The sequence below is a fragment of the Myodes glareolus genome, chromosome 13, assembly GCF_982192425.1.
Source record: "Myodes glareolus chromosome 13, mMyoGla1.1, whole genome shotgun sequence".
NCBI classification, from domain to species: domain Eukaryota; kingdom Metazoa; phylum Chordata; class Mammalia; order Rodentia; family Cricetidae; genus Myodes; species Myodes glareolus.
The window spans coordinates 8,238,934-8,251,563 of NC_142038.1; the positions used below are offsets into that span (position 1 = coordinate 8,238,934).

At 40.3% G+C, this 12,630-nt stretch overlaps 1 protein-coding gene across 7 annotated transcripts in view; it reads left to right on the forward strand.

Moving 5' to 3' along the window:
• Atp9b (ATPase phospholipid transporting 9B) overlaps positions 1-12,630 on the forward strand; it is a 218,779-nt gene that overhangs the window by 161,324 nt on the left and 44,825 nt on the right. For all 7 annotated transcript variants that reach the window (XM_085676363.2, XM_085676368.2, XM_085676362.2 and 4 more), the window contains one exon: positions 8,031-8,143. In XM_085676363.2, coding sequence (XP_085532489.1) covers positions 8,031-8,143 — 113 coding nt within the window. The remainder of the gene's footprint in view (positions 1-8,030; positions 8,144-12,630) is intronic.

The window sequence follows — 12,630 nt, forward strand, 5'->3', positions numbered from 1 at the left end:
GTAGATGAGCACAAATAGAAATCTGCGTAAGTCTAACAGGGCCTGTCTTGCCCCCTAGTCCCTTTTGTGTCCTGCTGAGACAGTGCACTCTTAGTGTTATGTTCCAGGATGCAAATTGCTAGTTCTGTCTCGTATTCTCTATTTTAGTCACATAAGTAATGGCTCTGTATTCTCCTGCAAGGATTTGTATTCTCCTGAGCATATGTGTCGGAAGCAGGTCAGGTGTTAGCTGCTGATACCTTGTGTCCTCAGCCACAGCACAAGTTGCAGCAGTAGATGGTTGTTGGCGTGAACAGCTCTGATTCTGGTGAGCAGAGGTTTAGTACTCGGGCATCAGTCAGTTTTCAGACACCTTACATGGGCTGAATTCCTGCTGAAATGCTTCCGTGTAAGCTGGCATCCAAGAGCTTTACATTACTAACATAATTGTAAGGTGGTCCTTCGTATGATTGTAAATTGGGTTTGTGCTTCATCAATAAGCTTTTTGACAAGAAGCGTCCATCACAGTGGCTCTCTCATTTGCCACAGCAGAATAGAAAATGAAGTGTCCCAATAATTGCATTATAGTTTCCTTCTTGTGGACAAGAAAGCAATGTGGTATAATTAGGTTTGATTGGAGTGCACGTTTCCGGTAAGATCTGAAATTAATGATGTTGCTATAGTGACACATCTGCGGCCAGCAGCGCGTGAAACATAAAGTAATTCACTCGACAAGAGTCGACATCTGTTAGCTGCAAGGATGCAGGGCGTATTGACACTGACCAGGAATGCTAGACGCTATGTGATAAATGAACAAATGATGCTGAGACAGGAGGACGGATAATTTGTACTTAATCTGCTGGGAGAACTTTAATCTTCTCACTGGTTGCATTTGACAATGCCATTGTTTAAAGAACAATGCTGCAGTGAACTCATAAATTTTAAAACTTAACTCACAGTGCAACCTATTAAAGCAATACATTAATTCCTTTGCTAGGAAGTTTTTGTCTTCATGTAGAACAAAATCATTGCTTGAAACAACAGGATTTTTTTTTGGACCTATATTTTAATTATAGCTTCCATTACCCGAAATGTCATGTTGTTCAGGTTTGAATACTGTGAGGTTCATAGGACAGTACCATCAAAAGGGAAATGCTGTTCTCATAGTTTTTAAAAGCAGCAAAAATAATGGATGTGTGTGCTAGTTAGTGTATATACAGTAGGAAGATCTTGAAACTAAGATGTAGAGGAAATTTTTAATGTTCTTTAAGCCAGAAGGCCACTGAGGTCTCTCCATATTGGTGGTAACTGCAATAGTCACTTGCAACAAACGTGCTGTCTTACTAGGGCAGCCATTCACTAAAGTCTGTACTTGGGTGTGAGTGCTATAATTATTTTGGGTGTTTAGACTGATTGAGATACTCAACACAGGCAGTGGCTGAGCAGACATTGGGAAAGGCCTGATTGACGAGGAAAGTAGACTGCTTCTACATGAATAGGATGTATGTGTCTGTGTGTGTGTTTGATCGATTTGTATATATGTGTGCGTGGATGCATGTGAATGTTCATATCTGTATGTGTGGTGGCCAAAGGACAAGTTTGGATGTTTTTCAGGTGCTCCCCACCGTGTTTTTAAGATAGGGTCTCTTCCCTGGAGCTCCCAGGTAAGCTAGCCTGACTGACTGTTGAACTCCAGGGATCTCTGTCTCTACCTCCCCAGCACTGGGGTTACAGGTGAGTGTGAACTACTATGCCCAACTTGCTTTGTTTTGTTTTTTGAGACAGGATCTTACTATGTCACCCTGGCTGGCCTGAAACTATGTAGATCTAGCTAGCTTCAAATTCAAAGATCCACCTGCCTTTGCCTCCTGAGTGCTGGGATTAAAGGTGTGCACCACCACCATGCCTCACCAACTTTAAAAAAAAATGTAGGTTATAGAGATTGTACTCTGGTCCTCATGCTTGTAAGCCACATATTTTATCAACTGAACTATTTCTCCAGTTTTGTTAGTTTTGGTTTTTGTTTTGTTTTGTTTTGTTTTGTTTTGTTTTTGAGACAATTCTCTATGTAGCCTAGACTGGCCTTGAACTGCTAATTCTACGTGCTGAGATTATGTGTGTGCCATGATACCCTACTCAATAATGTGTTTTAGTGACCAGTGCATGTGATTTGGCCATCACCAGGAAGATTTTGTTTTCATTCACTCATTGTTTAGCTGTGATAGTGATCTCTAGTGGTCATTGCTTTGCTTTGTTCCAATCTTCACAGAAAGTTCTTTAGACCTGGGATGAGCTAGTCCCTGTGTATTGTAGGTGGCTTCTTCTGTTAGTCTGTTAAAAATCACCTGTCTGTCTGTGTATTAAGGCTTGGTAGAATCTCAGTGTACCAGCAACTTACAGCCTAGTGGCTCTGATCAGAGGTTCCCATCTGCTTCCCTGCGTGGACTGCATCTGTTGCCACCCTGAGAATGATGCCTGCAGGACGTTTTTCTTAAAAAGCAATTTCCTCTTTGCCTGCCTTGCTCACTGCAGTCCAGAAAGCCTCTACTTTATAAAAGACTACTGTGTTGTTTTCTCTTAGAAACCACAAGAAAACCTGTTATCACAGGAACTGCATGTCATAAATAGCTCAATGTCATTCTCGTTGATGTGGTGGCTCCCTCACCACCTGATTTCGTAGCCAGCACCTCCTTTTTAATAGTTTCCAGTTTGGAACCTGTCAGTTTCTGTCAGGATGACGCAGTGACTGGGCCATGAAGAGCACTAAGATGAGACAGGAAGAACTGCGGTTCTGGGCTCCCCTGGGACTGACGTAAGGAGTCTGAATGAGTACAGAAGGCAGTGCAACACTGAAAACTTCTTTTTAGAAAATTCTGAAGATCCCTCTTGCTATGTGAGTGTTTTATTCATTCACCTAAGGAGCGTCTGTCTATACAGTGCAGATTCTAGGATCCTGCCAGAGAGGATGTGCTTAACCAGAAGACTGAAATATCGGAGACACTTCATTCTTCTTATCTAGTGGGCAATGTTAATCAGTGGTTTGAATATATCAGTTTTGAACTGACTCAAACTGCTTATTACAGCCTAGACATTTTAAATATACAGTTATTGCATTGTAATTTGACTCAAATGAAAAACTCAGACTATCTCTCTCTTCCACAGCACTTGGTATAGCTATTATATAGTGCTTACCACAGTCAGGTTTAGAAACTTCTCCCAGACTAACCCTGTATGCACCGAGTCACTCCTCACTCAGTATCTTCTCTGCTTACAGTCATAAGAAACCCTGGCCCAACTTTCTTTCCCTGTGCATTTGCCTGGTGGGCAAATGGATGATATAAAACATCTGGGCTCTTTGTGTTGGGCTTCATTTAGTAGAATATTTTCAAGGTTAATCCATAGTGTAGAATATAGTGAGTACTTCATTCTTTTTTCTGATAAAGACTATTTCAGTGTGTGTGTGTGTGTGTGTGTGTGTGTGTTTCATTCTATTTATCTACCTATGAATGAATGGGCATTGGGGTTGTTTTCTCCCTTTTTGCTTATTGGAGATAATTCTGCTATGAATGAGTAGATATTTAACCAGAGCAATGTAGACATGAAAAAGAAGTAGCATCCATATTATAAAGGAGAGTAAAACTGCTTATGTATGATGCAGTCTTGTATATAGGAAATCTTCATGGATCTCTACAAACCTAATAGCCAAAGTATGGACAGCAAAAGCACTCTGAACAATGAATTATATTTTTATATACAGGCAATAAACTATCCCAAGGTTGAATTAAAAGGCAATTTCATTTAGAATAGCATCAAAAATTAAAGCATTTCATAGTATAAAAATGCCTACTCAAGAGGTTCAGTCAGGATGATTACAAGTGAGACTAGCTGGGCTGCATAACAGAAGGAAAGAAATCTAAATGCAGAGCTTTATAATATCTGCTCTGGGAGGAGGAAATATTATAGTTATCTTCATAATTATAATCCTAAGAGAGGAGATAATAGTTGTAACCTGGGTTTCTGTTACTTTTTGCATCATGTCTCTTAAGTATACTGTGCAACAATATATTTAATATTTTAGTGTTCTCTGTGGTTCCCCCTACCTCATCGTCTTTGTGCATGTGTGATATTACTTATGAGATTTCTCCAAAGATGCTAAGATGCAAAATACAGTAGCTAGCATTGTTGAACTTGGGAAACTTAGAGTGGGAATACTATATCACGGGCTTAAAAAGGATGACTAAATAGGCACATTCAAACCCTAAATTCACTGTCTAGAAATAGTTTGAATGGAGTGATTATAATGATATATCTTTGTGTTGGGAAAGCATCTGATACTACTGTGGACCTGTTGTGTTTGCAATGCTAGATTTTTCTTTGCCAGTAACTTAGGAAAAAAATACCCCATCAGATGAATGATACATGATGCAAATGCATAGTGTCATATATGCCTTCTCCCATGCATCTTTAGTCCTTAGGTCTTTATTTTGTTTTATCAGGTTTTTGTTTGTTTTCAGTTTTATTGTTGTTTGTTTTTTGGAATAAGGTCTTACTACACATCCCTGGCTGTCTTGGAACCTTGTAGACCAGACCGCCCTGGGACTCAAAGAGATCCTCCTGGCTCTGCAGCTTAGGCTCTGGGTTTAAAGGTTTGGGCTACATCACATCTTGGTAGTTTCCAGTTTTAATTAAATTTTTTTCTTCATTCTTTTTATCAGCAGCTATTTTCATTCCAAGTTAAGAGCTGGGCTTTGGGGATGACATTGCGATAATACAGAGATATTACAGCGTGTAATAATTATACACTCTGGGAGTATAATCCTGCAGTGCAGAGCTTCATAACATGCTGAGTCAGAGGTTTGATCCCCAGCACTTAGGGGGCAGGATCCCTAGCTGGGAACAGTGGCATACAACTATAATGCCAGCATTCTAAAGGCTAAAACAGAGTCAAGAGTTGGAGACTAGCCTGGTTTATGTTTCTAGCCCAGTTTATGTTTCTAGCCCTTTCTTGGCCTCCTTGAGCCCTGTTTCTTCGGTCTGCCTTCCAGGAGCATCAGTTCAAAAGCTGCCTTCATGCTGTCCCCTGAGGGCGCTCCTCTCCATGTCTGGTGCTCTTGGAGCACTCACCCTCTCAGAGTGTTCCCTGCCTTGCCTTGCCTTCCCTTCCTTGCATTTGAGGCCTCTGGAAGTAAGGCTCTTTCCGATGCTTGTCTCTTTAGCTGTGGGATTTTGAGCAAAGGATTTCACACTGCCATGCTTTAGATTTTTAGAGACTTCATGAATTACCCTACACCCACTTTTAAAGACTGAATGTGAAGTAGCTGACAGCAAACAGGTACAGGCATGTGGATTCTAGTTGTTTACTACACTAACCCCTGTGTTTGCTGATGCCTTGTAATGAATGTTTGCCAGATAGGCAATTCCCCAGTTATTTGAAGTTTGTGGAGATGTGGGAGTTGGGGGCTGTGGAAGGTAACAATCAGGAGTGTCAAACAGTGTAAAAAAAAAAAAAGGTAGCTCTAGATGGTATAATGAAGAATTCTGTTGTCTATCCTGAGCTGTTTATGTTTAGAAAGGTGAACCATATCAAATTACTGGTTACTTTTAATCAAGAGATTTCTGTTTTATAAATATAGCACAGGTGAGAAGTATGTTAGAAAATATTAGACCTGAATTTAAGAATACCTTCAAGAGGTTCACAAAGAGAGCAAAGGAGGAAGAACCAGGAGTACAGTGATATCAGGATGCAGTTGGTAGCACCTTTTATGTGTCTGGTACTTTTTACATCCTGTGAGATCCCTGTGCCACCTTTGGTGGCATGTCATTGTAAGAAGGCAGTGGTGAGGGTCTTGATTGCCAGTCAGGGCTCCTGCAGATGAACACAGTGTCTCTATAGCACAGTTAACAAAGATCTGAAAGAAAAGCAAGAGTTAATTATGGTTGTACAGCAGTTTATGAAGGAAATACAGTGTGTACCTGCATTAAGCTTTTGGGCTCTGAGGAAGAGAAGAGGTTAGGATGACTTATGACTGTACATGCAGCAGCAGCACAGCTGGACACAGGGAGACTTGCTGAGTGTAAGAGATGCCTGACCACAACCCACTAATCTTCCCCAGGAAAGCTTCTTCGCGGCCTGGAGTCATGGCAGCACGGAGCATAGCAGAGGTGCGCTGTTATCACTTTCGAGACTATAGTACTTGCATGAGATTGTCTGAAGACAAAGAATTGGGGAGTCAGGCGTGATGTTCCACCCTGACTGGAGTTTTTGGAAGTTGTTGGCTTCTGGGAGAGGCCATTCTTCACTATGATAAGAATATTTGGCCAGTTTAATTTGGGCTTGATGTCTGCGGAGATAGGAAAGGTGACACAGAGTTGGGGGAGAAGGGACGTGGGGATGGCACTGTGAAGAGTTGGAGAAGGGAGGATAGCTATGATCAAAATGTATAAAATTCTCAATAAAATTATTTTTAATTATTTATAAACATCTTATTATTAGGCTTTCCTATATCAGTGTTTGTTGTAATATTATTTTAACTTTACATACAGAGTTGTTCATAATAAAATATTGACCTCCTTTGCCCATTCTAAGTTATCATCAAGGAGAGAAGCCTATAAAAATTACTATTTACATCAAGTCATCTGAAACAACTTTTTTGCATATACTCGTATAGAGTATTGTCAACTTTGGGAACACATACTTTGGGAACTTTCTGTTTACCATTTAGTGTTTTTTATTACCTTTAACTTCATAGTGCTGGAATCCTGGTTATCTTTGTTATATACCCTATACAGAGCTCCCCTTTTACCTGAGGCTGGGCTAATGCTGTGATATTTAATGTAACATGTATTTTAAGCTAATTCCACTTTGAGAGTGCCATAAACTACATCTCACATAATGATTTCATTTCCAGTTCTCTCAAGCTGGACCATCTACTCAAGATGTATAGTGCCCACAGTCAGTGCACAAGGCTACAGCCAGTGTTGCTCTTGAGGAATTTGTAAAGTTAAAATAAATGTGTCCAAGAGGGCTTGTCAAAATGTACAGATCTGCTCTTTTATAAAGAAGATCCTGTATTATTCTGGAAAGTTCCAAGTCAATAACCCATTTTGCTCTGAACGTAAATCCAGAGTAGTCATTGATAGGTCTTGTCAATATCATGTATGCCAAAGAAAATAAAAGGCATAGAGATGTTTTGTAACTATGAAAAGCCACCGCACTGGCCATCACACCACTCACTATCAGTTGCTAACCTTGCTGTATGTGCTTTGAGTCCAGTGCGGAAGCCCCAGTGCAGACGAGACTCAAGTTCCTTGCATGGCAGCTCCCATTTCTCAACTAAAAGGGCATTTAAGCATTCCTTTGTTGTTTTAATTCTGTGAAATCAGGTGAACTAATCATATGCGTGTACTGCAGTGTGTTTGCATTACATGAGATATATGGGTTAACTATTTGCTGTCCTGGGTATAGTCATTTTAACGCGTCTGCTCTGCTTTGAGGAGAGAGTGTTAAATAATGGCTTTCTTAGAAACTCAGTGAGGGAAATTGTCTCCCGTCTCACAAACCTTTCTTCTCATTGCAAGTGACATAAATATGTGCTAAGTGTTAAACATCTGTAGCATTTATCTTCTCTACCAATAATGATTGCTTTCAAAGGTCAGTCTTCTTAAGTCTCCTAAGCCATGCTAATTTAAGGCTAGGTCATGTTCTCCAGCTCAGTACTGTGACTGAGTCATTGGTGACTTAGCTTCCTATTTATGCCTTATTCAGAACAGCAGAAGTTGCCATTATGCCAGTTAACAGATCTTAATTTCAAAGGCAGAGGCTCAACTTTTAATTTTTCTAGAGGACCTTTCATTGTTAATGTGACATGCTTGGGGAAACCTCCTAAGGCTCCCGGTCAGAATGAGCATTCTGCTGGGACTTTGCATCTCTAACAGGTGCCCCAGGGGCAGTCAGCAATGCGCCCAGCAGCCCGCCTGGCCAGAGCTCCTCACAGAGCACCAGGGCCTTTCCTAACTGCCCGTCTTCATGGCTGCTGCTCTCCCCATCACAGGGACTCTCACTCAGAATGAGATGGTATTCAAGCGGCTCCATCTGGGCACTGTCTCCTATGGAACAGACACTATGGACGAAATCCAAAGCCACGTCCTCAATTCCTACTTGCAGGTATGTGGATGAACTTCTGAATGCCATCTTCTCTCAATGCACCCACACTGGTAAGCTATATTGAGCCTATTTTATGCTACTTTGGTTGTTTTTAGTCCTAATTGTTACCTTGCTATCAATTCTAGTATCTCAGACAAGAAATTATAACTAGCATTTGTATATCAGCAGAATTATGGGACATATAATGAGCTCAAATCATTTATTTATATTATTTTCTTAGTGAATTTTTCTTTTACGGGGGTTGGTTTTTCAAGACAGGGTTTCTCTGTGTAACAGCCCTGGCTGTCCTGGAACTCATTCTTTAGACCAGGCTAGTTTTGAATTCACAGAGATCTGCCTGCCTCAGCCTCCTAAGTGTTGGGATTAAAGGTGTGTGCCACCACCACCTGGCTAGTGAATTATTTCTAAAAATAAACTCTTTAGTTAACAGTATTTTAAGGGGTAGTTAATAGGATACTAGTATTACTGTGTCTCCTAATAATACCTTTGTTTTTCTTCATAATAAAACTTTCTCAGGTTTTAAAAAAATAAATTCTGATTTCATCTTTTCCAGTAACTAAGGTAGATAACTCAGCATCACTCACCATCATGCCTATCCCTGAACTCTAGCAGCTGTGGATTTGCTGTGTCAGCAGGCGTTCTCTCCCTCTGTCCTGTTATTTTGTCCAAGCAATTATCATATGACATTTTTAAAAAGATAACGCTACTTGGCAAGGGCTGAGTACAAGAATGGGAGTTGTCTGTCATCTGCAGAGGCTTGCAGACAGGTATGCCGTACGGGATCCTCCCTTACCCGGCCCTTCCAGTTATCCATGCTCCTGACTCTAGTCATATCAGGACCCTTCTGGGTAGAGAACGTTCAGGTCAAATAGAGGTCTTAACCCAGGCTTCAAGGAGTTGTTCGTGACACAATGATTTTTACTTTTTCTTTTTTCTTTTTTTTATTTAACATAATTTCATTATTGACTCTGGGAATTTCACATCATGTACCTCAATTCTTCCCACCTCCCAATCCTTTGTATCCTCCCCCACCCCTATAGCACCCCCTGAAAGAAAATTTTTAAAAATCAAAACAAACAAACAAAAATGAAAACAAATGAACAAATCTGTCCTAATTCAGGAACACTGGCTTGGCAGGTAGGATAATTTAGATAATTGATGCTAGGAGCTTCGCTTCTCGGGCTGCTGCTCTTGGGCTGCTGTCCTGCATGCTGTGTGCTTTACTTTGAACATAATCATGCCCATGTTTCACACTCGGCCCAGACGGGTGTGTGGCTCACTGGGTAATGTGCTAGTTCTTGGAGCAACACACCTGTGGCATCAGCTAAAAATCCAGCCAAGTGTTTTACAGTAATGTGCTTCAAACGTGATTTCAAAGACAAAATTGGACTTTCTCTCCTTAGAATTCAGTTGCCAACGATGTATTCAAATTTGGAAAACCTTGTTCTGTAATTACCACCAGCCCAACATATACTTACTATGTTCTTGAGATGTTGCTAAATAGCAAAATTTGTTACTTGTACAGTATCCGTTTATTTTATATGATATATCTGCACAGATGCTAATGAGCATCTCACACGTGCAGATGTGATTTGTGTAGATATAATTTATATGTGCTCTATTCTTGAAAGCATTTTTAAATCAATATTTTATTTTTACAATTTTAATGAAAAGTTTAGTCTTTTACTAAATACAATTTTTGAAATCAGTTCTTTGTTTTATTTATATCATTTCTTTTTTTCTCCCCTCCAAGCCTTTTTGCATACCCCTCCTTGCTCTCAAATTCATAGCCTCTTCCTTAATTGTTGTTACATAAATACTTGTATATGTATCTCTGTTTGTTTTGTGTGTGTTCTTAAATACACAAATATAGTCTGCTCAGCCTATATGATGCTATTTGCGTGTATATGTTTTCAGAGGTTAACCGTTGCTCAGTAGATAACCTCGTGGTGTACTCTTCCCTAGGAAAGGCTGTTTCTCCTGCTCTCGGCACTCCTTAGTTGCCTGTAGTCTTTGTGTAGGACTGAGGCCTCCTGATCTTTCACTCATCTGCCCTGTTGTGTCTGTTATTGTTATCCTTCAGTTGATGTATAGGTAGTCATGTTTGGTGTAGCTTCTGGCATTCCTATTGGATAGTGTCTTGCAGCAGATTCCCTGATCCTGACTTTTGCAGTCTTCCTGCTCCCCTCCTCCACAGTGCTCCTGAGCCCTAGGTGTGTGAGTTATCTTTTGATGTATCCCTTTGACCAGGCACCACAGCTCTGCACTGACATTGGCTGTGATCTTCTTTATTGGTCTCCCTCCATTGAAAAGAGAAGTTTCCTTCATGAGAGTTAAAGACTACACTTATTTGTGGGTCCAGGGACAAATGTTTAAATTCAGTTAGAAATTATGCTGCATAGTAAATAGTGTGCTGGCTAGTCTCATATCAACTTGACATACAAATTGGAGTTATCTGAGAGGAGGAAACCTCAATTTAAAAATACCCCTGTGAGATCTAGCTGTAAGGCATTTTCTTAATTAGTAATTGATGGAGGAGGACCCTGACCATTGTGGGTGGGGCCATCCCTGTGCTGGTGGTCCTGGGTTCTATAAGAAAGCAGATTGAGTAAGTCGAGGGGAGCAAGCCAGTAAGCAGCACCCCTGGTGGTCTTTGCATCAGCTCCTGTCTCCAGGTTCCTGCCCTGTTTGAGTTCCTGTCCTGACTTCCTTTGATGATGAACAGCAATGTGGAAGTGTAGGCTGAATAAATCCTTCCTCTCCAACTTTCTTTTTGGTCATGGTTTTTTGTCACAGCAATAGAAATTATAACTAAGACAGGTGGTTATAAGGTCTCCAAGATCCATGACGTCACTAGCCCTGGTAGTTAGCTAAGTTTTCAGTACCAGGCATGATTTCCCTCTTTTGAGAAATTCTTAAGTCCAAATAGAGAGTTGTTGGTTACATGAAGGTATCCCTGCCCCTAATTGCACCCTGAGAGTTATCTTGCTATGCTGGTCATTTTTGTGGTTCATTGACATCAAAGTTGGATAAGATTATTGGTTGCTTCCCTCCATTGGTGCCTTCCCATAACATGAAAACTAGCCCTCCAAGAGAGGACTTTCAAATATTCCAGCCCAGGGGCTTATAGGCCCTGTGTCTGAAATGCATAGCATCTTTAGCAATAGGGACTTTATCTTCTAGAGCAGGGGCTAACAATTGAGATAGTAGTGTGATGTTTGGAAGTCTCTTGGGCGACCCTGGCTAACAACTCAAAAGAACCATCTGACTCTAGGTCTTGGGTTTCCTGTTAGATGGCCTTTGGCTCTTGGAAGGGAACGTTGTCAGTCAGGATAAAATTTTCATTTGTACAGTATGTATTGTATACCCTAACTTAGGTGTACTGAAGATGTTTTCAAGTGGGTTTACTATAGTATGATTCCTCATGACTGGTTTGAGTATCCAAGTGAAACTGGCTGTGTAGGAGTTGGGCAGTGTGCCTTCTACTTCTTCCTTTCAGTAGTGTAAAAAGGGCTGGCTGTGGACCTGTGAGTCTGCTGGGATTCTGTGCTGAGTCCATCTGGTCCTGGCCTGATTTTAGTTGGAAGGCTATTTATAACTCTTTCAGGCTCCTCACTTGTTATGACTCTGCTTAGGTTGTTGATGTCTTCTTGGTTTAATTTTGGTAGTTTCACTGAGTCTAGAAATTATCTATTTCTTTTAGGTTTTCCAATTTAATGAAGCACAGGTTTTCAGAGTATTCCCTTATAATTTTCTGAATTTCACTGATGCCCATTGTAGCATTTCTTTGTTTCTGATTCTGTTAATTCGGGTTCCTGTTTCTCTTTTTGGTTAGTTAGGCCAGAACTCTGTCCGTCTTGCCTATCATCTCAAGGAGACAGCTTTTAGATTTGTTGAGTCTTTATATTGTGTTTTGTTGTTGTTGTTCCTCTTTCATTAGTCTCTGCACTGAGTTTTGTTACTTCGTGCCTTCTACTGTGTCTGGATTTGGTTTCTTTCTTTTTTTTCAAATTTTTGAGTTGCATCATTATTTGTACTCTTTCTGATTTTTTTTTATGTAGGTACTTAGAGCTATACATTTCCCTCACAGAACTGCTTTCAGTGTGCCCGAAGGGAGTTATTGCTTGTGTTTTTGTTTTCGTATAGTTCCAGTACAGTCTTTGAAATTTATTTCTTGATTTTTTTTCTTTGCTCCATTAATCATTCAGTAATAAGTTTGAGTTTGTATATTTAGTAGAGATGTAATAAGTCAGTGGGTTTGGGTATTTAGCAGAGATGTAATAAGTGGGTTTGTGTATTTAGCAGAGTTGTAATGAGTGAATTTGGTATTTAGTAAAGATGTTTTCTGTCAGTTGTAAGTTTTTACACTGTGATCAAGAGGAGATGTGGCATTATTTCCACCTTTTTGAATTTGTAAAGATTTATTTTATGTCCCAAGATGTGGTTGATTTTTGAGAACCCTCTGTGTGCTACTGACAGACTGTGTA